The sequence below is a fragment of the Zootoca vivipara genome, chromosome 2 (assembly GCF_965207765.1).
Source record: "Zootoca vivipara chromosome 2, rZooViv2.hap1.1, whole genome shotgun sequence".
Lineage (NCBI taxonomy): Eukaryota > Metazoa > Chordata > Lepidosauria > Squamata > Lacertidae > Zootoca > Zootoca vivipara.
The window spans coordinates 26,379,449-26,406,440 of record NC_142584.1 but is presented as its reverse complement, the minus strand read 5'-3'; the positions used below and the strand labels follow the sequence as shown (position 1 = coordinate 26,406,440).

Sequence of the window (26,992 nt, the reverse complement as noted above, 5' to 3'; positions counted from 1 at the left end):
TTCAACCAAGCATTTGGCTGATTAACATTCTATGGCTTTTTAAATGTGTTTGTGGGAGGTGGGTTATTGGTTTTGTTTTATGTGATGTGCTAATCATTAAAACATTGTAAAGGTATGTTAGATCAAGTAATCAACATGTATTAACATCAGGTTTAGATTTGGTGGATAATACATTTTTAAATTCCCAATAGTGTTCATTCATAACTTTCCTACATAATCAGAATGTTTGGGCAGCTGAAATCAGGCCAGTAGAACTTCCAGCTCTCCTGTTTTTGTTTTAAGAATTCTTTCTTAAAGCCATAGATAGACAAATATAAACAATATCCTTTGCTAGCCTGCAGGCACAAGAATTAAGGAGTTGTAACTGTGATCACCTCATTAATGATAGTATAATTGACCATCACCATCCAACTCCTGACAGTACATAAGTTAACTAGTGTTAATTTAAACTCCATGTAATAATGGTGCCAGTGGGATGCTTATTGTAGAGAGAGAAATAACCACATTAGTAAAAGAGCAACTGCTCAGTATTTTACTGTATTAATGTCAATGCCCATTTAAATAAGTATACTGAGGTTTTCAAAAGAGAAGATGGTGACTCTTTAACCTGTGTAATAAAGTACTACTGAAAAATCCCACTAGTAGAATTTTAGGGAAGAGTGAGATCTTGTGACCAAACAAAATGTTCCCAACACCCCTTTATTTTAGATTGTGCCCTTCAATGATGAATCTAGCATCTTATACTTAAGCTTAGGTAGGTGTGTGCCACTCTCAGATTTGTGTTTCAGCATCACAAGGTTCATATTTTTTCTTCCCTGCTGAGGGAGTAAATATGCAGCTGATAATGAAAGCCCATTGTTGCCTGCCCTCTTCTGCGTGCAGAGAGGACTTTAATTGCTCACAGATGTTGGCAGTTCATACCACCTTCACAGCAGGCTTGCCACCATTCTGTTTTTACTGGTATATCACGATTCCTTGAAGGGGGGAGGTGCCATTGATGCTGATGTACATTCAGTATTTTCCTCCCACAGGTATCATATTGAGAGTACAGATTAATGCTCAATGTTATCACCAGAGTCTTCCACTGCAGAGTCTGTTTTCCTCAGGCAGACAGAATACTGGTGGAATCTGGTGGAAGTAGTAGCCTGTTTCTGGACAAATAATTGGCCACTTACCTAACTGGTACCAGTATTAACAAAATAACCATTCATTGGAAGCAGCAAACCACCCCCCCCCCCAGCAAGAGTTAAGTCTGCTTATACATACAGCTTGGCTTCAGCCATTTTCTCCTGCTTTGCAGCTGTCTGCAACAAGCAGCTTTAGTTACCTGAACAATGTAGTTATTCTCTTGAATCTTTGTCTCTCCCACCCGCTTTGTTTGACCCCCCCCCTTCTTGCATTTTCAATCAGGAATAAAGAATGGTTAATATTTACCCACCTGGTGTTTATCTTCCTGCAGAACTCACTGAAGAGAGTTCAAAGCAAATTCAGCCTCCTTCCTTTCTCTTCTCTCTACCTAATGTCACTTTAGTCTTTCATATAAATGTATGTACCAGTATGTATGTGTATGTGTTCATTCATCTTTTTCTGGCCTTAATATGTCATCCCCAATGCTTAAACTGGCATGCAAGTGCACAATGTTTCAAGATGCAGTTGCTAATGAGCCTTATTAGCACTAAAAGCCAGCCTGCTTGATTCTCATCTAATTGGCATCCAATATGAAATGTGGGGAAAGCTCACTTTCAAAGGGAATTATTCTCTTATCAGGAGAGGTGGGGGCTATGTCCTTTCCTTAATATCAGACACAGCAAAATGCTGGGAAACATTCATTTATACTGGAAATGAATACAATCAGAGATGCCATCTGTGTGGGGGAGCTTAACCTGTTTCCCACCATGCCAACACCAGTCATTAAGAAACAAACCTTCTCCTAGCAACATTGGGCCACCCTAACTTATGTTTCTTGGTCACAGTATAAAAGGATTTTAGGTCCATCCCTGTGTATTAAGCAGAGTGAAAAATTCCCGCCACCTCAGCTGCTTAATCACAGCCGGACTCCGCCCCCCAGCGAGCCCTATTGGCCAGCTGAGGGGCATAACGTGGCAGCGAGGAGGGGCTGGTGCAGGGGGCTGAACACGCCCCCCCTGCAGGCACAGGAAACCTCTCCCCTCTGGAAGGGAGGAGAGGTCTTATCCAAGACACAACCCTGCCATGAATTTGACATTTGTGTTTTTGCAGCCATTGTTTTAACTTCACTCTGTAAATTAGCATTTTGTTGGCGTTGGCTCGGCCTGCTTTTGAGATGATTTTTGTCTGGCAACATGTCCCAGCTTAACAGTTTCATCTCATAGCTACAACACCATGCTTCTCAACCTAGTGGCCTTTAGGGGACCAAACATGAGTTTGAAGACTTTTTATTAGTGACTTGTGCCCTTTTCTTATTTCCTCCACATTTTTCTACACAGTAGAACATTTGGAATAATTAGCATTGAGGAACATGCTGTAGAAAGGTTATGCTTGGATTGGTCATATCACTTGATATTTCACAAAGGGTCTGTGAACAGAAATCTGGTATCCTGCAGATTAGGAAGAATGTGCGATGCTCAGACCATTGCGGGTTTGATATGACATAAACAACTAAATTCTACAGCCTTGTTGTGAGCATAATAAATAGAGTGTTTTATAGTTGTCAAAATATTGGCAAGTTTTTTCTCTCTAATAAGTTAAATCATGGCTCATTGAGTACAAGCTGTGTTCACTGTTGGCCGTAATTGTCATTGGCTCACCCAAGCTGAGTTAGGTACTTCTTCCTCCTTGCAGAAAGTCCATTAGTAGAAGCCAAGGAAGAATTGGACACTCTAAATAAATGTTAAAGGCCAGTAAGTAAGGGCAGAGCAAATTCACTCTACTCTTAGAGCAGGGAAGCCAACATGATGCCCTCAAGATGCTTCTAGGTTACAAGTCCCAGCAGCTGCAGCCAGCAGGGCCAGTGGTCAGGGATGATGGGAGCTGTAGTCCAACAGCATCTGGAGGGCATTGTGTTGGCTATCCCTGTCTTAGAGTTTTAATCAACACTGTTGTCATATTGCTGCAACAGTAATGGCTGGAAAACTGCAGGAAGCCAAATTCTACCATTCATGGCACAATTGCTTTCATGCAATAAACTGAATCCTTGTGCCTGTCCTTGGGGCTTAGATCAGAAAATCTGCACGATCTGTGTTATGGTGAGAGGCGTATGCAGAGGGGAGCAACATCAGCACATCACTGATGCACATGCATCTTCTAGACAACTTTTTTTCTGAGTTTTCAGAACAGACCAAGTTTCTTTAAGCAGAGTTTTGTGACATATCCATATCAAATTGCCTCATCAGATACAGGGAACAGAGAAGAACACCAATGCCAAATGAGCCACCTGGTTCCCAAGGTAGCTTCTGAAAGGGAAAGTTTAAAGTCACTCCCTTTCAACCCATGGCTGTGTTTAGCATAAAAGTCAAAGGAAGCATAAAAGAAACAGGAAGACCCCGAATTTTGTCAGTCACAGAATATGTATAGTTATGTAGTCTGGGAGATGTCGCTTCTTTCTACACCTGGCTTGCAGATGGCTGTACTCCCAGTACATTGCTTAGGCGGAATGAGCCAGAGCTGAGTTGTTATCTGTAGAACTGGCTTCCTGATTTTTGCTTTCAAGGACTCTCTGTACACATGCAATTGATGAACTAAATGTAAATCATTCAAAGACTAAAAATAAATTATCTTCAGCTTATTGTTTTTTCTCTCTCCCCTCCTCCCCCATCTATCTTGTTTTTCAGTCATGCCAAGCCGACCTTGTGAAGGACAACGGTCACAAATATTTCCTTTCTGTGTTGGCAGATCCCTACATGCCGGTAAGGTCAAATAATCAGTCTTCACCACCACCACCACCAGGGCCGTCTTAAGCACCTTTGGCGCCGTGGTGCGACGGATCCCTCCGCCGCCTCGTTTTCCAGCGCGACGGGCGGGCGGGTGGCCGGGCTCAGTGCGCAGCGCAGTCGCCGAGGGCACTGCTGCGCGGCGGAGCGGGCGGCGGGCGGGCAGGCGTGGCTGCGCGGTGCCCCCCCCCCGGCGGGCCCTGACCACCACCATCCAACCTCTCTGATTAGAACTCATGCTGGTTCATGTGCTGCACTTATGAGGCAGCCATGCTGTTGATTTTGTAGATGGTTAGAAGTTCCTTCCACAAAGTTGTAACATGCAACTGTCCTGTTGATGAGCAGCATGGAGAAAATGGTTAGAGGACACTTTCTCCCTCTTCCTTAAAGGAATGAAATGGTTTGGCATTGTATTCAGGACAGACAAAAGGAAGTTATTTCTTCACACACTGCATTTGTGGACCTCATTCCCAAAGGCTTAGATGACTTTCAAAGGGGTTTAGATAAATTCATGGTCCATCGGTGGCTATTAACCATAATGACTAAATACGCAACTGAATACGTTATTGGTGGGGTGGGCATTATCTTCATTCACTGCTTTTGGCTTCCCAGGGGGGTCAGGTTGGCCACTGTTGGGAAATGAGAACCTGGGCTAGATAGACATTAGATGTGGTCCAACAGGGCTACTCTTACATTGCTACAATGTGGATGAGGTGGGACACATAAAGAAGAATCGTAAATTGCACACATTTTTCTTTTGCTCAGTATTTCTTCTTGTGAAAGAGACTACAATAAATGAACTAAGGGGCTTATTTATTATCAATAAATGTATTTTAAGCCTGTTAAAGAAAAAGAATGTTGCAGTAAGGGCACTGGTAGGTTTTTTTGTATTTTTTTTTTTAACTTCACTACTGTTGCTAGTATGAATCAGCTGGGCACTGTTCTCTTCTCTATTATTATTTTTGTAATCTTGCACTTAAGGGAAAATAAAATGTCATCCAAAATAATTTTCAGTCTTCCCGCGCTGCATGTGAAATGTACTGTCCTTGGGAAATGTTTATATAGTTCTTTAAATGTATCGGAAGCACAAAAGGTATTTGACACATGGAGAGGTAGAGATGACAGAAAATTTTCAGAATTCTTTTAGAGAAGGATGCAAATCCTGTGCAACCTTTTTATTTTGCCTGAAACGTGTCTGTCTATTTGTTGTGGCAGACGCTGTGTTTTGTGATTTAAAGTTAAAAGCATTTTCCACCTTCGCACCCTTAGAAAGCTTGAACCCACAGTAAAATGAATTTACACGCTTCTGTTTGAAAGGGCCGTCATACAAGCAAATGAGATTAAGTCATTTTCATGGCCATTTTCATTATTTCATTTAATTTGGATTGTTAAGTTAGGGAGACCTTTGAGAACCCTCAGTGTCAAAAGAGGCAAGTTCCAGCAGGAAGGATTTTTTTTAATAATAAAAATTCTTTACATTGAAATATTCACTTATTAATTTATCTAATCCTCGATCTTTTGTGTGTCTTTTCAGGCTGAACATAGGACGATGACAGCTTTTATCCTTGCAGTGATTGTCAACAACTACAATACCGGGCAGGTGAGTAAAAGTTGAGGAAGGGTGTGGATGGCTCTACATCTGACCTCATTAATAATCTTGAATAAAAATGTTAAGGACCTAATCCCATGCATCTATGCTGCTCTAAAAGAGTCGTTTTCCTTAGAATTGTTTAATTGGCACATAATGTGTTAAAATATCATGCTCTGCCCTTTGTTATAGGAAGCCTGTCTTCAAGGGAACTTGATTGCCATTTGCCTGGAGCAGCTCAATGATCCACATCCTCTTCTGCGCCAGTGGGTGGCTATTTGCTTGGGGCGAATCTGGCAGAATTTTGACTCTGCAAGGTGGTGCGGTGTGAGGGACAGTGCCCATGAAAAGCTCTACAGCCTTCTCTCTGATCCAATCCCAGAGGTAATACAGCGTCCAGTGGAGAGAATGGTTTATGTGCTTGCCTTAGCTGTCCAAAAGAGCTTCCCTATATTACTTGATCTGATCAGGGTACACACCACTAAACTTTGAAAGTATTCTTTCATATAAAAACAACAACAATTGATGAAAGTATTTCTGTACCACCATATAACATATGTGGGCAAGTGTACAGCAATAAAATATAAAACACCTTTTTAAAACAATTCAAATAACCATTAAAGTGGCTGGCTAATGAAACAGCTGCAAAGGCTGATTAATTTATGAAGATCTTAACTAATAAGGCATGAACATGATTAAAAGAAATCTTAGTCAATTAATTTCATGAGTTTTGAGTGATTAATCTAGTAATTAATTCTATATATGGGTAAAAATAGTAATTTTGAAGGAAGTTTCTTCATTGTAGCAGATGTCATATTTTAATATGTGTTCCCTTCTATGTAAGATGAAAGACAGAATGCCTCTTTTAAAAGAGCACTCACCACTTGTAGCTTTTATGAATACTTGTATTAGGCAACATCCAGCGATGTCTACCTTCTTATGCAATGGAAATCTGTTGGCACAATAGAACTTCTGGTCTTTGTCTCCCTGTACATGCCCAAAATCCACTCCAGAGGGTTTCTCAGTTTTCTGGAGCAGATTTTGCAGATTGTGGGGACTGTAAGATGGAAGAGAAGTAGAAGCCCATGAATACCTGCCCAGTTAATTTATTTGAATAAAGCTTATACTAACTGATTAATCTGTTAACTATTGCAGCCCTGTAATCTGTTAACTATTGCAGATTTCAACTGATGTGTTGAGGGTCTGCTGGCCATATGGAAAAAAACATAGTTCTCTCATGTCTGCATTTACTTACTAGATGTGTCCTTAATGTTGGGAGTCCTTTCCAATAGGATGGATATGTTATCTTATGGCATCTTTGCACTAAAACATGCAAGTGACAAAGTGTATGCTAAGAGTTTAAGTTGGACAGAGGTTATTTATGTTTCTTTTTCAGGTTCGCTGTGCTGCAGTCTTTGCCCTTGGCACCTTTGTAGGCAATTCAGCTGAGCGGACAGATCATTCTACCACTATTGATCACAATGTTGCCATGATGCTGGCTCAGCTCATCAACGATGGAAGTCCCATGGTCCGAAAGGTATAGCATGGGGTTGGGAGGGGTAGGTGCTAGAGCCCCTGTGCTACTGCTCAGCTTGTTAGTTCTGTCTGCACTGACTTTTTTGGTTCATTGCAGCTGTTCAACACTTTGATTTACTGAAAACAGGGAAAACCCATAGCTCAGTGATAATGCGCATCCTTCACGTGCAGAATGTTCTAGTTTTAACCTCCAGCCTATTCCAATTAGCAGAGCGGAATTTGTGCTTAGGTTTCCTCCACCCACCCACCCACCCAGCAGGTCATGAACATAAAAGGTAAAGGTAAAGGGACCCCTGACCATTAGGTCCAGTCGTGACCGACTCTGGGGTTGCGCGCTCATCTCGCATTATTGGCCGAGGGAGCCGGCGTATAGCTTCCAGGTCATGTTGCCAGCATGACAAAGCCGCTTCTGGCAAACCAGAGCAGCACATGGAAACGCCGTTTACCTTCCCGCTGTAGCGGTTCCTATTTATCTACTTGCACTTTGACGTGCTTTCGAACTGCTAGGTTGGCAGGAGCTGGGACCAAGCAACGGGAGCTCACCCCGTCACAGGGATTCAAACCGCCGACCTTCTGATCAGCAAGCCCTAGGCTCAGTGGTTTAACCACAGCGCCACCTGGGTCCCTCAATATTCTGTGAGACCCTGAATAACAACAGCCTTAAAACATTACAAGGTGAATCCTTGCACCTATGACTATTGCCAAACATTACATTGGAAAAGACACATAGTCTTCAGAAATAGTATTGAAGAGAAAACCCAGGTTAAAATATAAGATCAGCTGTGGACTCACTGTAAGCCTCAGTTTGATAACGTGGAAATAATAGTGGCATGCCTTCGAGAGGAAGGAATGTCCATTATTTTAGCTCCAAAGTGCTGTGTTAATTGCAAACAATAATAAAGTATTGCTAAGTTTCCCCCTTTCTCATTAGATATTCCGTTGGGATTCTTCAGGTCAGGGGAAACTATTTAATGTCTGTTCTATTGAAATACAATTCTAAAACCAGGCATTTGAGTTGTTTCTATACAGTGTATTGTAATCGCAGGGTAATTTAGGATTCCCAAATGTCTAAATCTAGCCCAATTGTTCCACATCATGATGAGTGTCCGTCAGGTATGGACTCTGCAGAAAAAGAGCACAATTATAAGACCTTCACTCTGAAATTCTGTTCTGGCAGCATTAAGCAATAAAGAAAACATGGCATGTCTGCAAACTGGCACACTCTAGGCCATTCATTGAGAGATTCATGAGGATGAATATGCATACTTTGTGTACATGTGGTAGTGGCAATGACTATGTGTCCTAAAATTTGCTTGGAATTGGCTTTTGTTCGTGGTGTACAGCCTTTGCACACTGCTGCTTCTGCAGGCAAGTCTTCCTAGATCTTTGTTCCAATAGAATCCTTACAGTAAATTAATAGCACATCAGGCTTCCCATTTTACCTCCCACACGGCCACTTCTTATTGGTTTCTCCTTGTTTTAACATCTTGTCTTCATCAGAATGGTTAAGAATAGGGAGGGTTTTTTTGGGGGGGGGTAGTTAGCCAATGTGAATCTTTGGCTGCCGAGACTGCTTCATCATAGGTAAGCAAGTGCCATTTCCTCAATGCGAGAAACAGGGAAAGTTTTTGCACTCCTGCAAGCCATACTGGCTCCCTCTCTGTTGACGATTTCTTTGAATCACAAGCCCTGTCGGGTCAATCGTTTTGTCTCTCCGTTTCCTGAGAGGCTTACGTAAATTTCAGTTTGCACTCGCCTGTCTGTTTTCAGCCTGAAGAATAACATTGTACTGCTTTTCTCCCTGTCCTGAGGGAAATAAAATTAACTTCATCACCCAGAGTTTGATAAAGAACACTTGCTGCAAGAGGTGGTATAGGGTCAGCGGGGGCGGGGGGGGAGTTGACCTTGAATTGAGGGCATAGATGCCATGGATCCCTTTCCCATCACAGCTCCCAGGGGCCATCACTCTGAAATACAAAATGCTTTTTCTTGTCTGACCTGAACGTCAGGCTGCTTCATTTTGCCCAGTGGGGCCAGGCATGAGGCCTTTATCAATATGGCATTTCATTTGCTGTACAGTATGAGAAATCCCTTTGCAACAGAAAAAGGGCATTGCATAACAAAATAATGAAAGAGCAGGCATTAGAAAAGAATTATTTTAGACCTGGCACCATATCCATCATTGAAAAGTGTGCTGCTGAATGCCAAAAGAAAGTGATATCTGTCAGCAGAGAGCTGTCAGGCTTGTATGTCACTACTTTCATTTTGGAGCTGCTGCATTAAAAAAAAAGAGGACAGGGAAATGAAATTAGCTGTCCTGGCCTCTGTCTCCAAGACCTCAACACTTTGCAGAATTTCTTGATGCTCTTGCTACTTCCTCCCGAAACAGAAGCCACGTTTTGTCTCTGTAGTCCTTTCCTATTTATCACCCTTTTGATAGCAGAGTCTTACATTACAATCTACCGAATTAAATATGAAATATCAATTTGTTACTGGAAGCAAGAAGTATGTGGCAGCCCTCCGAGAGGAGGAAGGATGAGTTTTGCAAGTGCAAGAGGGAAACAGGACAGTTCTATTCAGCAAACAGCTTTCCATAATGGGTTGGAGGGGAGAGGGCTGAGATGAAACAATAGTCCCTTGAAGATTGTTTTTTCTAACCTCCCATTTTAGAGCGGTAGCACACCAGTCGCTTGATAGCACTGAGAAGTGTTGTGACCAGAGCTTCCTGCCTAGTCTTGTCAAATTTATCATAGGCAAAATGTATTTCATCCTTTCTAGCCTCTGGGTAAATAGGACATTAGTAGTACTGTGTAGGGCTATTAAGAAAATGCCTTGGTATTTTCTGCTCAAGTATCATGGTATCTAGAGACTTTAATAGTCTGTGCTATTCTTGCAGAATTCAAGATTTCCCACCAGATTTCACAGAAAACAAGTAGCAGGTTGTGTTCCCTCTAAAGCACCAAGGTTTTGCTTGCCCAATGTCAGATGTGATTTCTTTTTTGAGCTGACTGTGAACTACTGTGAACAGTTAGGCATTTCTAACATGCTATTTCTGTAACTGTTGGAGTCTTCATAGAAAAGGTTGGCAAGGCTTTAAGGTCCGGACCATGATCCAGGAGGTCACACAAGAACCTTGCCCTTATTATGATTCATTATGTCCTACAGAGGAGCTTGAATGAACCAGAGAAGAATGGCACAATGTCCACCCTTCCCCTTCAGTTCTTCCAGTATCAGTAGATCAGTTTTACAATTCTCAGCTGCATCAAAAAGTAGAGAGTAGCCAATAATGAAATATCTTTCGTTGCAAAGAATTCACTTTGGAGTCAAATGTTCCAGCTTTCTTAAGACCGTCACACTAAAGTGAAGGAAAAATCAATGCTTCACAAAGCCAAGTATAAAAAGTGCCCTCGTTCCCACTTGAGGTGACAAATGGGTATTAATTTTCACAGGGACTTGATTCTCTTGCTTGCTTTATTTAAGGTTGCTCACAAAATAGACCTCCAAGTATAGGTATATAAATAAAATAAATAGTAATAAATAATAATAATAATAATAATAATAAATAGAATATTTCCACTGCATTTTCACAAAAGAGAACTTTGTTAAGTACTGCTATATGCTATTTTTAGGACTGAGGGAGATATTTGCTGTTGGTACTTAAAAGTCAAAATGTACAACCCAATGAATGACTGTCACAGCCCAGATGTTGTTGGATTCCAATTCCCATCAGTCCCACCATTATGGCCAATGGTCAGGGATGGCAGGAGTCATAGTAATAGGTCCTCCTCCCTGCTTTACAAGATACACTGAGCTGTGAACAGAATGTTTCAATAGCTCCTGGACTTGCTAGGTTAAATTCAGAAATATATTGCTTGACCTTAGAATTTGGAGTGGAGATTACTGCATCAATTTGTTTGTTTGCCTTCAAGACCCGAAACACTGTTCTTTGAGTAGTCCTGGAACTTTGACTTGCAGATGGGTGTCTGCTTTTCTGTTACATTATCAGGTGAATGAGATCTCCCCTGCTTTTTTTTACAGTGATTGGGGTTCTTTGCTGTCAGTTATTTCACATGCACACAGTGTTCAGAAGTCTGTTTTTCCTCCCTTGTCCTCTCCCTAGGAGTTGGTGGTGGCATTGAGTCACCTTGTGGTCCAGTATGAAAGCAATTTCTGCACTGTTGCCTTGCAGTTTATGGAAGAAGAAAAGAACTATGCACTGCCATCACCAGCTGCTCCAGGTAATACATCATTTTCTTTATTAAAAAAATTATAATAAAACTGTAGAAGGTAATTCTATGAGGGAGGGCAGTTTATTGGCTAAATCACATTTCTTGGCAACCCTTCCCCCCCAAAAAAACCTGATTTTGTATGTGAAGGTCAAATGTGGGCTTCATATTGGCTTCATTTACACATCATGGTAGATTAAAGATTTGTTGTGGAAGGACAAATAGTTCCCACTTCACTTCTCCCCTAGCACAAGCAGGAGCAACAAACCACAGTCCCTGCCTTAGCATTACATCCAAATGAGGAGTCATGGTTTGTTTTATTCTAAGCAAACCTTGGTATGAAGCTAGGGTTTATTCTTACTGTGACATGTGGACTTTGGTCAGTGTTTTCTATCGCTTCTCCTCTTCTTTTCCTCCTCTTTGTACATTCTTCTTAATTTGGGAAATACAGAAATCTGGATAAATTGTTGCTGGCCTTTTATCTCGTGAAATGTCATCTTAAATATTAAATATCCTGGATAATCTCTGGGGACTTGGGAACCTCTCCTGTCATATAATTTAGATGAAAATACAGTTGTCTCCCTGCAATGAGTAATTCAATAGCCCCTTTGTCTGAAAGAGTGGATTATATTAAAAAATATGAAAACCTACTCTCCCATTCCCTTGTCTGTCTGGTTGCTGTTGAATAAAATAATAATGTGTTTACTCAGGATAAATTAAAGCTGTTGTGTAAATAAAATGCACAAGAAGCATCTTATCTCCAGCATCAAGACCCAGCTATATCTGGCACAGAATTTTGAAAGCTTTTATACGGCACAAATGCTTCTTGGATCTCTCTTAAGGAGGAAAACAGTTGACATGCCAGGCACTCATAGTATACTGTAACTCCTGCAGCTAAGCATTTGGCTGGGGGGGGGGGGCTTAAGTTTTGGTTGACCTTTTGTTATAGAAAAATATCTAGCCTCACACCTCACCATCACACCCCGCCACATTGCTTTAAATGGGGTTGTCATGTTAGTCCCATTAGAGTTAATGGAGGCTGCACAGCACTTTGTCAGCAAAGTCTAAAATGAATGGATGGAAACAGTAGCACAGATTTAGGTCTTGTTTGCAAGAGGATGTATTCTCCTAATGCCAAAGTAGGGTACTTGCAGCAGTTAGCTTGCTTCTCCATTTATGGACTACCAAGGCCTAACCCAACTTTGTATAGTATTAGGCCACAGTGATGCTAAAAGCAGAAAGTTGTGATCCTTTTTCTGGGTGTTAGGAAGATGGGGTAGGAAATGAATAACAATATTGTCTCCATAGAAGGTGGAAGTCTGACTCCAGTGCGAGACAGTCCCTGCACACCAAAACTCCGTTCTGTCAGCTCCTATGGGAATATAAGAGCAGTCACAACAGCAAGGAATTTGAATAAGTCTCTGCAGAATCTCAGTTTGAATGAAGAATGTAAGTTTGCTTTTCAGGATTCTCTTATCATTTACTCTTTGCATGCATGCATGCAAAGCTTACTCATATGATTGCTACCAACCACAGCAATAATGAACCGACTCAGTGCCTATAAAAGTTTGGATGGCATACCTAAGTGATGTGACAGGATTAGATCTGGAAAACATGAGTGGAAGAGAATTCACATAAGAGCACTTTCCCGCCTCCTCTCACTCCTGCCCCATGTTAAAGGCCAATTAAGAGGGTCAGGGAATCCTCCAAAACAAGGTTGGAAGGGGCATGGGAGGTGCGGAAAGGGGAAAGGGGAGTTCACATGATGCTTCTATGTGATTTGGGGTGGTTTCCCCTTCTTCTAGAAATGAACCCATCACATTCTAGAGGGTCCCCTGACCCTCAGGATTAGCTTTTTGTGAGTGCAAGGTGGAAGAACAGCACAGTAAGCCCCCTTCTGCTTGCAGTGCATTTCCAGTGTACTCAGTTTTTTAAAAAAGAGATATTTAACTAGCCTGTCTTTATATCTTGGGATTGCTCTTCCCATAACTTGAATGTTCTAGAGTAATGGTTCCTAATTAGCTATGTACTGCACACCCCCTGTCTTTCAAAAGCCAAGCCATGGACCTTTGAAAATGTTGACACCTCTGTGGTAGTTTTGGTTATGTTATTGGTGCCACCATACCCTCCAACACGTCCCACCGCAAAACAGGGATGTGCTCACGTGTGAGTCATGTGACCAACGCAAGAGCACAGCACCAAAAAGCACATTTTTGAGTGCTGTGCTCTTGCATGAGAGCACAGCCCCCCCCAAATGGGATATCCCGGACAGTTGATGGGTATGTGCCATGGACCCCCTGGGTGGGCTATGTGGGCCCCCTGGGGTCTACAGGCCACCAAGTGGGAACCACTGCTCTAGAGTAGGCATCCCCAAACTTCGGCCCTCCAGATGTTTTGTACTACAATCCCTATCATCCCTGACCACTGTTCCTGTTAGCTAGGGATCATGGGAGTTGTAGGCCAAAACATCTGGAGGGCTGCAGTTTGGGGATGCCTGCTCTAGAGCAAGATTTTCCACAGCTGCCAATACTGACACCCTGTGGTTAATGCAATCATGCAGGAAATGAATGCAGACCTGGGGGCCAAGAAAAGGGCCAAGGAGTGAAAAAGAAGTTTACGAGGCATAATGCCAAAAAATTAATTGATAGCTATGAGCCTCAGAAATATAGGCATAGGCCAGGGGTGTCAAACTCAAGTTCATCAGGGGCCGTATCAGCAGTTTGGTCACCCTCAAAGGGCCGGTTGTATCTGTAGGACTATGTGTCCACTCTTTATTATCATAAATTATTGTCACTGCATTCAATTATTACTGTTTTTTGTAATAATGTAAGTAATAACTAGCTCTGAAAGCAGAAACATAGTCAGAATAATGGCAAGTAGATATTCAAATGTACAATTATTGTACAATTTATTGAAAAATGATTTTTGGTAACTGCACTGGGTGGTGGAGGCTCACTAGGGTTTCATGCAGGACCTTTGCAGAGCTACTAGTACCTGGAGATGCTGGGGTCCTTCTGCATGCAGGACAGATGTTCTGCCAGTGAGCCACCACCCTTCACCAAAGGGACTGTCTGAGGTTGACTCATTGGAGCTGCTCTCCTGGTTCCAGGGTTTAAGGGCCAGAAGTATAAAGCAGCATCCTATGTTTCTGAGGAGAGGGAGGGGAGGGAGGAAGGAAGGAAGGAAGAAAAGAGGGAGTGGGAGGGAGAGAGGAAAGAAGGAAAGAGGGGAGAGAAAGAAGAGTAGGAAATAAGGAAGGGAATAAAGAAGAAAAGAAAAAGAAAGAGGGAGAGAAGACGGAAAGGGAGAAAGAAGGAAGGAAGTAGAGGGAAAGAAAGAATAAGAATGAGGGAGAGGAAGAAAGATGGGAAGGAAGGACGGAAGGAAGAAAAGAGGGAGCAGGAGGGAGAGAGGAAGGAAAGAGGGGAGAGAAAGAAGAGTAGGAAAGAAGGAACAAAGAAGGAAAGAAAAAGAGGGAGAGAAAACAGAGATAAAGAAGGAAGGAAGGAGAGGGAAAGAAAGAATAAGAACGAGAGAGAGGAAGAAAGAAAGGGAAGGGGGGGTCGCCGCCTTGATTCAGCGCCAGAAAAGAGCACGAAGGGACCCAGGGGCAAAAAGCATTTCCCGTGTAGCGTGAGGCAGCGGGTGTCCGTTTTAGGAGAAGTGCGTAAAGCCTCAGAGTTGCACGTTCGTGAGGCTGAGCGCTGCTGAGCTCACATTCATGAAGCTGAGCCGTGGCAGGAGGAGGAGGAGGAGGTGAGGCAAGAGGAGGCGGAGGCGGCGTCTTGCCGGGTCGGTGCCCGGCAGCGCCGTGCGGAGAGTCCCGAGCCTCTGGGACGCAGCAGTGCTCTGTAGCACTTTGAATCCTCCTCCTCCACACGGCGCTGCTGGGTGCTTTGTCTGTGCTTCAGCAGCAGCAGCAGCAGCCGTTTCCAGGCTCCGAGCCGTGGCAGGAGGAGGAGGATTCAAAGTGCTACAGAGCACTGCTGCGTCGCAGAGGCTCGGGACTCTCCGTGCGGCGCTGCCGGGCGCTGATCCGGCAAGCTGCCTCCTCCTTCTCCTGCTGTGGCTCGGGGCGCTCCACGCAGTGCTGCTCTGGCCGCCTTCCTACCCCCCGCCCCCCCGCCCCAGCTGTTTGTCGGCGCTTTGTCGGCGCAGCGCTTCAGCAGCAAGGTCCCGCTGCTGGGTCCCGCTGGCTGGGGCGCTCGGCGGGCCACATGACGAGGTCTGGCGGGCCGGATTTGGCCCCCGGGCCTTGTGTTTGACACCCATGGCATAGGCATTTACAGAGTACACCTCCCTTGCCAATGATGAATCTCTATATTTAATAAGATAATTTTACAATACATCAATTTTATGATTTATGGTCATGGTGATTTGGACTACAATCCCTATGATTAAGAAATGTTAATCATATATTGATATTTCCTGACTTTATTTCATTTACGTTCCTAAGAATTTGGGTTGGAGTCAATGACAACTTTATTGGCACATCGAGGGGTCAATGTACTCAGAAGTTTGGGAAATCCTGCTGTACACAGATACTCCAAGGAATGCTGTCCTTGCACACTTGCTTCTCTCAATGTTTCCATACTTATTCTTTGTCTTCAACAGCCGGGAGCTCTGTTGCCTTTTCCCCTGGGAACTTGAGCACCAGCAGCAGTGCCAGTAGCACCTTGGGCAGCCCTGAGAATGAAGAGTATATCCTGTCTTTTGAGACCATTGACAAGATGAGAAGAGTCAGCTCCTACTCTTCACTGAATTCACTGATAGGTGAGCCTGCACATTTCCAAGCCGCCTCATCTCTATTCTGCAGAGTGTGGTAGGAAAGCTTTGAGGAGGAGTTCTTTGTAATAGCACATAGACTCTTAATGTGAGTAGACAGCAACCTGACAAAAGGAAATGAGGTATTTGTTTGAAGTTTTGTGTGTGGATGCAGAACAATGACACAGCTGCATTTGTGTGTGAGAGTGTGCCAGCTTTCCGAAAGGGGAGGACGTGGTGAACAATCCCAGCAAAAGAACCAAATGTTGATTGGAATTTACAGCTGCTTCCAGCATTCTTAACCTAGAAAACTGGGTGATTATATTTGACTATAGTTTTGATGCGCTGCCTTGTTGATAGTAACATCTATGTTGGCTACAATATACTAAAGCAGAGCTTTCCAAATTGTGTGTCACGACACATTAGTGTTTTGGCTGCAGTGTGTAGGTGTGTCGCACAATGTGTGTCCGTATCTCTTAAAAGAGGTTAGTATAACCTCCGGTTTGCTAGTAAAACTGAATTACCATGTCGCAAAATGATGCATGTCTAGGAAGTGTGTCGCCAACATGAAAAGTTTGGAAAGCTCTGTTCTAGAGAGTGGGGCTGACTGTTATTTCAGTTTCAGTTTCCCTGTTTTCTAGGGCTCATGGAGAACTGTATATGAAGCCAGTTGTATTCATGTTTCAGTCTGCATCTGTGCATCAGTTAACTAAGTGATCCATGGTGCCTGTGCAAAGATGAGCGGGGAGTGGGATGGAGACAGAATTCTTGTACCTTGCTTTCTTATTTCTCCTCCACTACCATTACAACCTTCCCTCTTACCCCACCTCATTTCAAGTCTTTGTCTGGGCAGGGCAGGAAAGCACCCAATTAGAACAACTACTCCATTTGCATCATAATGGACATGGTTAACTCATGTGCCACAGACCCTCCCACCACACTTAGCTCCTGAGTTAATGTGGAGGTGAAAAGGGGGAAATAGGTCAAACCACCCAGATAAGGAAAGTGCTACTGGCTTGACTCTGCATACAGAAAGCCCTAGTTTCAGTACCTGGCACCTCCTGTTATAAGGCTGAGTTGTAAAACCTGAGGCCTCGGGGAACCATGGGCTAGATGGGCAAATAGTCTGACCCCGGTGTAAGGCAGTTTCCCATGTCTGTTTTCTTATAAGAGTAGCATGGCAGGATTAGTACAGTGCTTTGGTTCCTGTAGGGTTGTTTGTTTGTTGTAGCTAAATTACTCAGGCTTGCTATGTTAATCATCCTAGTCCCCAGACTAAAGTAATGTAGATTTTTGAGGAAGAATGAATTGTTCAGATATTAAACTCATGCAGACCGTTCCAGAGTATGAAGCACAATATTGCTCCTAGACTATGATTCTAACTAATCATCGATCACATTGAGATGATGACAAATGGTCACACAGCCATTGAAATTTGGCTACATGATAACATTGCAAAGCCAAGTAAGCAAGGACGGGAAATATTTCCATTGCCTTTGTGCTTATTTGGAAAAGGCATAGTTTTGAAGGGGATAAGAGCTTCTCCAAAATTGCCACCCCTCCCCAACTTTAGCTCAGCCCTGTAAAATGGCCCACTGTCTCAGTTCCTGTGGATATTTCTCCATAGCCTCCTGCTAGTGTAAAGAGGTGCATATTTAGTTATTTACATGTGTCTTAAAAGAGTTTTAGAGCACAGCTGAAAAACATAGCCTAGGAATGAGATGAGTGAGAGCATCTTGAAGCACAAAAGCAGCTCTCTAGTGCCTTCCTCATTCATATTCAGACAGGAACAGCTCATATCCAGCTGTAAACGACATAGCTTATGGAAGTGTTTAAAATTCATAACTTACACGGAATCCCATTACTTTCAGCACTTACCTCTTTAAGGCCAGGGTTTTTTCTTCTTCCTCCATGATTTCTTTTTTCTCCTCCTTCCTTTTTCAAATGCATCTTCCAGCCTTGCCTCTGTTGCATCCTAAAGGAAATTGTAAAAAAAGGAAACCTGAACTTGGTCCATAGGTTTGTGCTTGAGTTGACCTAAATGGCAGATTATGTAAACTTTCGGACTCTTGTCAACTCCAACCCATTCTCTCCTGTTTAAATTTCTTCTCAATTACACTGGGCAGGAGGGGGGTAACTTGTTCAGGACCAAAGGCCACAATAAGAATTTCATGAGCTAGTGGGACTCAGACCACTTAAACATAATTGACACTAGCATTGTAATATTATTATGGATTTCTAGGCAATGAAAAGTTGCACTTTCTGTGTGACACCATTTGTGTAGTTGGCAGCACACTGTTCAGGGTAGACTATGAGCTCATTCTGGGTGCTGAACAAGGTCTAGAGGAGACTGGCTTGGGATATGAGGCAGTATTGAGAAGCAAGAAGCAAGCATAGACTCCTGGGTATCTGTGGCTGGATCAGGTTGTTCACAGTACCCGATAGCTCCCTGGGCAAACTCCCAGGGAAGATGGATGTTGTCTAACAGTCTTAAAGGTAAAGGGACCCCTGACCATTAGGTCCAGTCGTGACCGACTCTGGGGTTGCGGCACTCATCTCGCATTATTGGCCGAGGGAGCTGGTGTACAGCTTCCAGGTCATGTGGCCAGCATGACAAAGCCGCTTCTGGCAAACCAGAGCAGCACACAAAATGCCGTTTACCTTCCCGCTGTAGTGGTACCTAATTATCTATTTGCACTTTGACGTGCTTTTGAACTGCTAGGATTCAAATAGGCCCAAGCTCCAACCTCTTAACGGAGGGCAAGTAACTTGGAGCATGGCACTCCATCGCTGTCAAGTGGGCTTCCAGGTGTGTTATCTCTGTTGAGAGCCTTAATGGAAGTGAAGTTTATGGGTGGTTGGTGAGATGAGGGAGTTTTGGATCCTCTCTTGAGATGGGCCAGTGTTTTACTCTGGCACCTTCATGGATTCAGTTAGCTTTTTTAGCTCATGGCAAGTAGCTGACTAATCTAGACCAGGCATCCCCAAACTTCGGCCCTCCAGATGTTTTGGACTACAGTTCCCATTATCCCTGACCACTGGTCCTGTTAGCTAGGGATCATGGGAGTTGTAGACCAAAACATCTGGATGGCTCCAGTTTGGGGATGCCTGGTCTAGACTAATTCTCAGGTCAGCCATAGAGTCCCTTTAGCATATGAAGAGTGGAGAAAGGCAATATTGAACAAGTAATAATTTATGCATAGAGAGAGTGAGGATGGAGATAAAAGCATGCGAGGAATGGCTCCATAGCTCCATGGTAAAGCACATGGTTTGCATGCATCTGTTCTCAGGTTTCTTTCCTGCCATCTCCAGTTCAAAAGATCTCGGGCAACAAAACTGAGAAAGAGCTCTACCTGAGACCTCAGTGAACCACTGCCATGCAAAGTAGACAATACTGGGTTAGACAGAGCAATAATTTTCTGACTCAATATAAGGCAGCTTCATATATTCAAAGCCTTTTGATGCTTTTGTGCATGGGGCCTTTTCTCTCCGTTGCAATCTGTTTATTATCATTTCTTAATATGCACCTTTTGCTATGCTGCTAAATGTGAAATTTATTGTTATTTCATAGCAGTTGGTGGGTTGGGGTGAATCCAACCCTCCTGACCCTGACATCACAGCTGAATGCTGCAACGAATTAGAATTTTGCAATGGTCTGCTGTAAAATAAATATCCTTAGTATTAAATAATTCTGAGCCCAGGAACTTGTTTAGAGCTCCAGAACTGAACTGAGCTCACCATCAATCTACACAAAAATCAATTTTTGTTACACACACACACACACACACACACACACACACCTTTCCAGCTTTCTTCATTCTTTCAATATAGTTTAAGGGCAAGGAGTCAATTTGTTGTCATCCTTGTAAAACAGCTGGGGGTCAGAAATCTGTGTTGATCTACTTCAAATCACACAGTGATCTACCATTAGATCCTGATCTGATTTCTGCTCACCCTGTTCTAGCACAATATGCATAAATTTGCTTCTCCTCTGCAAACTCATGCATTTTAACAATCCTCTCCCCCACCCCACTTCTAGTCTATGTGAGGCCATAGCACTCCCATAAGTGGGTCAGGCTGAGGCATTTTACTTGTCTAGAACATTGCAGCTCCACCAAATTTTGTGCTTAGGTCTACCTTTTGCTACATATCCAAATGATACCTGAATCCCATTTTTAGCCCTTTCTCATCTTGAACATACTGTATTTGTGCTTTTATGCTAATGCAATTATCCAAGCAAAATGTGGTTTGCCTTGGAAATGAGTTTTCTGAAACCTCCAGGATCCATCAAACCTGGGGTTTGCCTGATTTGATGTGGAAACGGGAGTTATAAGCAGTGTACTTAGGAATCCACCTATACATAATGCTATTTACAGAATAATGTAACTGTTCAGAGAGTGAAGTTATGGTCTTTGTAGGGCTAGGATGAGACAAGGTAAAACATGAGATGCAAAGGAGAGGAAAGATAACATTTATTACATTTTATTATTACTACATTTATATCTTGCTGTTCTTCCAATGAGCTCAAGTCAGTATCCACTGTCCAGTTTCCTTCCTCTGCTATTTAAGCTCACACAACATTAAAGGTTTATAAAACTAAGAGAGAGAGACTGGCCCAGGGAGCTTTATGGCCATGCAGAGATTTTAACTCTGGTTTCCCTGGTCCTAGAGTGGCACTTTAGCAACTACAGCACACTGGTTAGGCTTAAGAAAAAGTGGGAAACTTTTCAAAAATGAAAAGTGTGTTGCCACAAGCATGCATACTTAGATTGCTTTTCTCACATGCAGATTTAACAAGTCATTTGTGCTCTCATTTTAAAGCAGATGTCGGGTGTATCACCCAATTAAACAAATATTAGTAAATTAATTGTATACACTTTAGGTGGCATAAATGGGAGTACCTCCTTTAAGGATGGCGCTTGCTATCAGCAGGTTTTATATTTGCACTTAAAAATAAAATAAGTTAAAGAAATAAATGTGCTGGTTGGTTGGTCAGGGCACCATTTTCATAAATAAAAAAAAATTGGTTAACCATTTAATTCACTAAATGTTGCAGTCCTACTTTAATTGCCTGTCATGTTGGTAAAATATGCATGATATAAAAGAGCAAATTTGTTAACACAACAAAATAATAATAGCTGGTGGGTTTTTATAAAATTTATTTTACGCAGGTCATATGGATATTCACTCTCACTGAGCCCCATGCACCATAACTATCGATAAGCTCAGATTTTTTTTCCCCTAAGGCCAGGAAAGGTCAGGCCCCCATATGGGATATCTTTGCCAGCTTCCCACCATCTCTAGTTTTCCCTGTGGCCTTTCCCAATTTTACCAGGTGTATGTGTAGAGGAGGTAAACTGGCATCAGAAAAGATTCTCACTTTGTTCCTGGTAACACGGTTGTGTTGCCAGGAATGCTGGGATCTGTAGCTCTTAATTCCTCCCTGCTCAAACCATCAAGACAAGAAATTAAACTTGATTTAATCTGCTGGGTTGCAGGGTCACAGTAATAACTTAAAGGTGGGTTCTTCAGTGTCCCTAGCTTTCTTTAGCTCCAGTTTACCTACCCTTTCTCTCCCCTCTCCCCAGCTCAGTAACTTTGGGGTGGTAGGAAAGCAGCTGGGAATATGAAGATGACTGATACTTAGGCAAGCTAATTATGAGCTAAGACAAACTTGGGTTAGTTTGTAATCAGCATGGAGGAAATTCTGAATTTTGGCCCCATCCATAGTTGTGCAACTAGGGACTGCAGTGTTGGATTCCTCCAGCTTCTGATCTCTGACTAAGCCAGGCACTGGTGGGAAATTAAATGACAGCACGGCTATCTCAACTTTTGTGTGCCATGGCCTTTTCAATACTTAGCGTGGTGAGGCAGAAAGATGTAAACCATTTGTACTGCCCTAATCATGGCTGTTAAATTGAATGAAGAGCCATGCACATCTGAATAAAAACCAAAAACTGTCAATGAAGAAGGCAATTTACTTTCCGTGTTCATTGCTAAAAGGAATCATTTTGCAACTCTGTACTGCAAGGTCCATTTAACCAGTGTTGAATTGGCCCAGCTAATTACAGAGCTGTCATTTTAGATGAACTTGAAGCGTATAACACTCCTTCCTCATGCTTTGTTTCTGCATCCCTTTTTTATTTATTATTGTACTCCATTATGCAGACGTAGAGCAGCTCCCCCCCCCCCCCCGCTGCTAGTATTTCCTTTCATCAGCACACTGACTCAGTTGGTTCAAGCTTGACAAGAAGCAATTTTGGATGCGTCATTCATGTGAATCAGTGCTATGAGCAATCCTTTCACTAAAAGGGGGGAAATAAAATAAAACAAAATAATGTATAGGGAGGTAGGGGGTACTCTTTCTAATGAGTCAAAAAAATTCTTCATAGAAATCCCCTCTGTTCTCCTCAGCGAGCGAGTGAGTGAATGAGGAATTGGAGTTGCACATTCCGTTTTTTAAAAAAGATCAGATATATTAAAACCAAGTCTTTTGTGTGAGCTCGCTCTTTCTTCTTCTGTCATAAGAGAGTGCTGGTGTGTGTTAGTACAGAGTGCTGGAATACTGAAACACAGATTCCTTCTCCACCTCACCCCTGGTCTTTCATGAACTTTAAAAGGAATCTCAAACAGTTGAGATTTCCCAGAAGTCCTTATGTAACTTTCTGCACAGAACTAAGAGCACAGGAGGCAGAATGCTGATCAGGGAGAAGAGGGCTGTAGAGAGCTCTCCTGGTGGTACAAGCTGCATGATGCATTGACAGCTGGCATCTTCTTGACTTTCATCATTTTTTCCCCCTGCACCTTACAGAACACACGTGACAAAAGTCAGGTTTGTTCTATGATCTCAAAGTCTGGCACAACAAAAGATGCAAATTGTGTGCAGAAAGTTCTAGACTAAGTTAGGGTGAGAAGATACTAGCCAAAGCTGAGCTTTGTCATGACCCTGGGGTCAGACTCCCCTTCTTTTTTACTTTTTCTAAAAATCATTTTTATTTATTTTCCAATAAAAACAGCCAATTAACATATCCATCAAATCATAATCATAATCCAATTAAAAACAATAAACTAAAATAAAAAACCAAATTACAATCCAAATGATTAATTATTAATTTTTCCGGGCTTCCCATAGTCTGGACCTCTGAAGTATATCTCCAATATCTTCGTTCCTGCCTTCTTCTTTTTGTTCTCATATTTTCCACATTCCAATCTTAACGCTTTAAAGTTCTCCGTCCCTGGCTATGCGATTCTCAATCATGTCAGAAATCATATATCCTTTCATCCATCGAGTACAGCTTTATTTGTGTATATATATTTTTTCAACTGTCTATTTGCCACCGTAGCTTTTCCTGACTTCATTCCAATCTTCCAATCCGGGCTGTTGTCCAAGTCTATCGTTTGAAGTTTAATGACGCAGCAACTCCTAAGTTGTTAAATTATTCCAATCCGGGTTGTTGTCCAAGCCTGTCGTTTGAGCGTACTGTTTGCAATATTGCAATGTAAATGAACTGTATTCCACAGATATAAGTCATTTGGTGATCGATCAGCTTTACCGGAGACCACACAATCCCCCCCTCTGGGCCCTAGAAGGGAGGTTGCTAGACATCCATTTAGCCTTCTCTCTCGCTCATAATGAAGAAATTCTGCAAACAGATGCACTGTATGTTATCCCAAATTGTTGTCTCAAGTCATGATAAAGTCAGCTAGCAAGTATTTCCCACTTCCCTCGAAAAAGGGAGGAATTCTCATTTTTCCGTGCTGCGTCATGCAGTATTAACAAGCGCCATCTTGTTTCTTCTTGTTTCTTCTTTTATGTTTTTCAAGTCTAAGGAAAGTACAATTGAATACTTAATTATAAATAGAAGCCCATCTGTACTTTTTTAAAAAAAATAGGTTTCTTAATGAGGCTTGGTATAGAAAAACAATTGTAGGTATTGAGAAGGGGGGAAAAGAACATACCAGTCACCTCCGTAATCCAAACACCATGATGAGAATCTATTTGAAGTCTGAGTTTAAACACCAGGGACTGTGCAGTTCTGCAGGGGTTTTTTCAGTCTTCTTCAGTCCAGACTATGTCTGTTTATTGTCCAAATCTAATTATTTTATCAAACAGATATTTCTGGCTATGAGAGTGACTTTGAAGAGTGAGTCGTGTCGTGCTCTGGGACCTAGTGTCCTGCTGCTTGCACCTTGATGCAAGCTGACAATCTCGGATGGTCTGCGGGTCTACAAGACAGTCCTCCCCCACCCTGGGGAGTCTGCCACGGCTAATTACCCCCATATCAATCCTGAATTACCGGCATGGCTGAGGTCCAATTGTGTGGGAGTCAGCCATTTCTCACTGCCGGAAACAGGAAGCCACTCCCCTTCTTCAGCTGGATGAGACTGGGGATTCAAGATGGGAGAGTGAATTGCTCTCAGGGCCAACCCCATATTACATACTAAGAAGCATTTGTACAAGAGAAGCCCATTGTGCCAGTACCTCTATAGCACAAGAAGGTCATGTTGTCCTCCTCTGATTCAACTCAGTGGAACCTCTGTCTCCCACACTCAGTCAGAGTCCATGACTGCTAAAGCAGGCTGCACACCATTAAAGTCTCTTCACACAGTTGGTGGAGCAAGTTACTTGGACAGAGCTGAAAATCTTAATTTAGTTTCAATCTGAGGATGGCTGCTGATGAAGCAGCATTTGGGCTGTGCTCTTATGGAATCCCCAGTCTGAGCTCTGCGTGGAGGTGTCCAAGGTGTCTGTGAAGCCCCACCTCACCTCCTCACTGCCAACTTCATCATTCAAAAAAGAGCAATGATTCATTAAAAAGTCAGAGCTATTTAGGGTACCCACACAGTAGTCTTTTGGTGGCTTTAATTCTAATTCAAGAGGGAGGGAATAGCAGTTGCATGCAAGATTGGCCAAACAGTGGCTGACATGGAAAAATCTACTTTGTTCAGACAGTTTCCCATACCTCTTCGTGTCATCTTAGGTCCATGATTGACCATAGGAAACTGTCTTATACCGAGTCAGACCATTGGTTCATCTAGCTCATTGTTATCTACACTAACTGACAGCAGCTTTCCCAAGATTTCCAAACCTTCCCAGCTCTGCCTGGTAAAATCAGGGATGGAACTTGGGACCTTCTGCATGCAAAGCAGATGTTCCACCATGGACCCATATCAGTGGTATGAAAGTGATTTACCAGCATGAGGGCAGCAGGTAACCTTGTAGTAATCCAAGACAAGTTTTAACACTTGTTCTGCCTAGGGTAACCAGTGGAGTTTGGTGCTGGTGACGACAGAAGTAAAACAATTGCATATATTGTTGGTGAGGCCATCGTTGGGGAACACAGGGTACAGTGGGTTGTATCTAGCATAGTACTATGTGAACGTTCTATCAGCACAATGATTTCTGCTTGTGCAGCCCCTAAATCTGTTGCACATGGGAGAAGGAGAGAGGGAGGAAGTCCCATTGTGCAAGCAGAAATCTTTGTGCTCACAGGATGTGATAGCTGAAAACCACCCAGTCCCATTATTATATTGTAAATATATATTTATTTATTTATATGTCACCTTATACCCAACAATCTCAAGGCAACTTACATAGTAAACATATACTAAAAACATGCAACAATAATAACTAAAAGCACATATTTCCACCCATAAAATTATCACAAGCTGTCACCATTGCAGGGGATTGGACTTAAATGATCCTCAGGGTTCCTTCCAACTCTGTAATTCTATGATTCTGTAAAACAGCAAGCAGCTAAAACCATCCATTGAACAAATAAGAGACAAGTGCTAGTCTTCACCTTTTAAAGCCCTAAATAGCCTTGTTCCTGGTTATTCATAAGCTAATATCATCCAGGAAGGCATTTTTGAAGATACCCATCAGAGGTTCCATGCACGAGAAACAACGCTTGAACCTTCTCAATAGTGGCACCACACATCTAGAACTCTCTGCTCAGATATATTTACCTGGCTAGTTCATTGTCCTCCATTGGGATGGATATCCCAGTTTTGGAGGGCTTTTAACATGCCAAAGATGAAATGACTCAAACTGAAATACTGAAAATCCTTAGCTTGGTAGATGGAATGTTGTTGTTATTCTCCTGCATTTACCGATATTTTCCTATTGTATACTGTATGGTTTCATAATTTAAAATGGTTTTGGAATGTCTTGTTGTGCATTAGCATAGTGTTTTAATTGAAATGTACTACCGTAAGCAAGAAAGCAAGTTTAAATAGGGGAATGTAAAGATTTTGGTATCACATTGCAAAGGAAGAGATAGGCCGCGGTAGCCATTCCCTCCCAGATAATATAGACAACAACACCCATCATCCCTGACTATTGACCATGCTAGCTGGGACAGATAGGAGTTGCAGTCGAAAACATCTGGAGGACACCACATTCATTAATCCTGGCTGTATCCAGGTAGACTAGGAAGCATGGGAAGAGATGCCTAGATGCTGCTGTGCATGGTTGCAGCAATGGCCAGGGTGTAGTTTGTTACATTTTGATGATTATCTGTATTATTCAGAGCAGACCGTTCAAAACAAATGGATAACTAACTCAAGTCCATTAATTTCAGTGGATCTTACCTGATTATGACTTAGTTTGGATATCACCCTTTGTACATTTATTTGTAACCTACCTACAAACTGAAATAATTGAAGTGGCTTCCTCCCCAACATCTCACACATCTCACCTGGGTAAATACAGAAAAGGAATGGGACCATGAAGTTTGAAACAGGGTTGCCTTTGCGACATGGTGAAGAGGAGCTAGTATTAAGTTTTGCTAGAACATGTACTGCTAAATCCATTATGTGTCAGGTAATCAAACAATCATTTGATCTGCATGAGCAAGTGAAAAGTCAAGAAGTTAGGCTTCTGCCCTGAAAGCTTTTTTTTTCTATCAAAAGGAATCTGACCTATTTAACCAAGGCAGACACATAAATGAGGCCTTAGTCCACACATC

At 42.5% G+C, this 26,992-nt stretch overlaps 1 protein-coding gene across 5 annotated transcripts in view; it reads left to right on the top strand.

The window, feature by feature from the left end:
• The window catches only part of RPTOR (regulatory associated protein of MTOR complex 1), a 386,906-nt gene that overhangs the window by 295,060 nt on the left and 64,854 nt on the right, over nt 1-26,992 (top strand). For all 5 annotated transcript variants that reach the window (XM_088661471.1, XM_035104148.3, XM_088661470.1 and 2 more), the window contains exons 14-20: nt 3,810-3,884; nt 5,443-5,508; nt 5,689-5,880; nt 6,893-7,033; nt 11,153-11,270; nt 12,567-12,707; nt 15,873-16,031. In XM_088661471.1, coding sequence (XP_088517597.1) covers nt 3,810-3,884; nt 5,443-5,508; nt 5,689-5,880; nt 6,893-7,033; nt 11,153-11,270; nt 12,567-12,707; nt 15,873-16,031 — 892 coding nt within the window. The remainder of the gene's footprint in view (nt 1-3,809; nt 3,885-5,442; nt 5,509-5,688; nt 5,881-6,892; nt 7,034-11,152; nt 11,271-12,566; nt 12,708-15,872; nt 16,032-26,992) is intronic.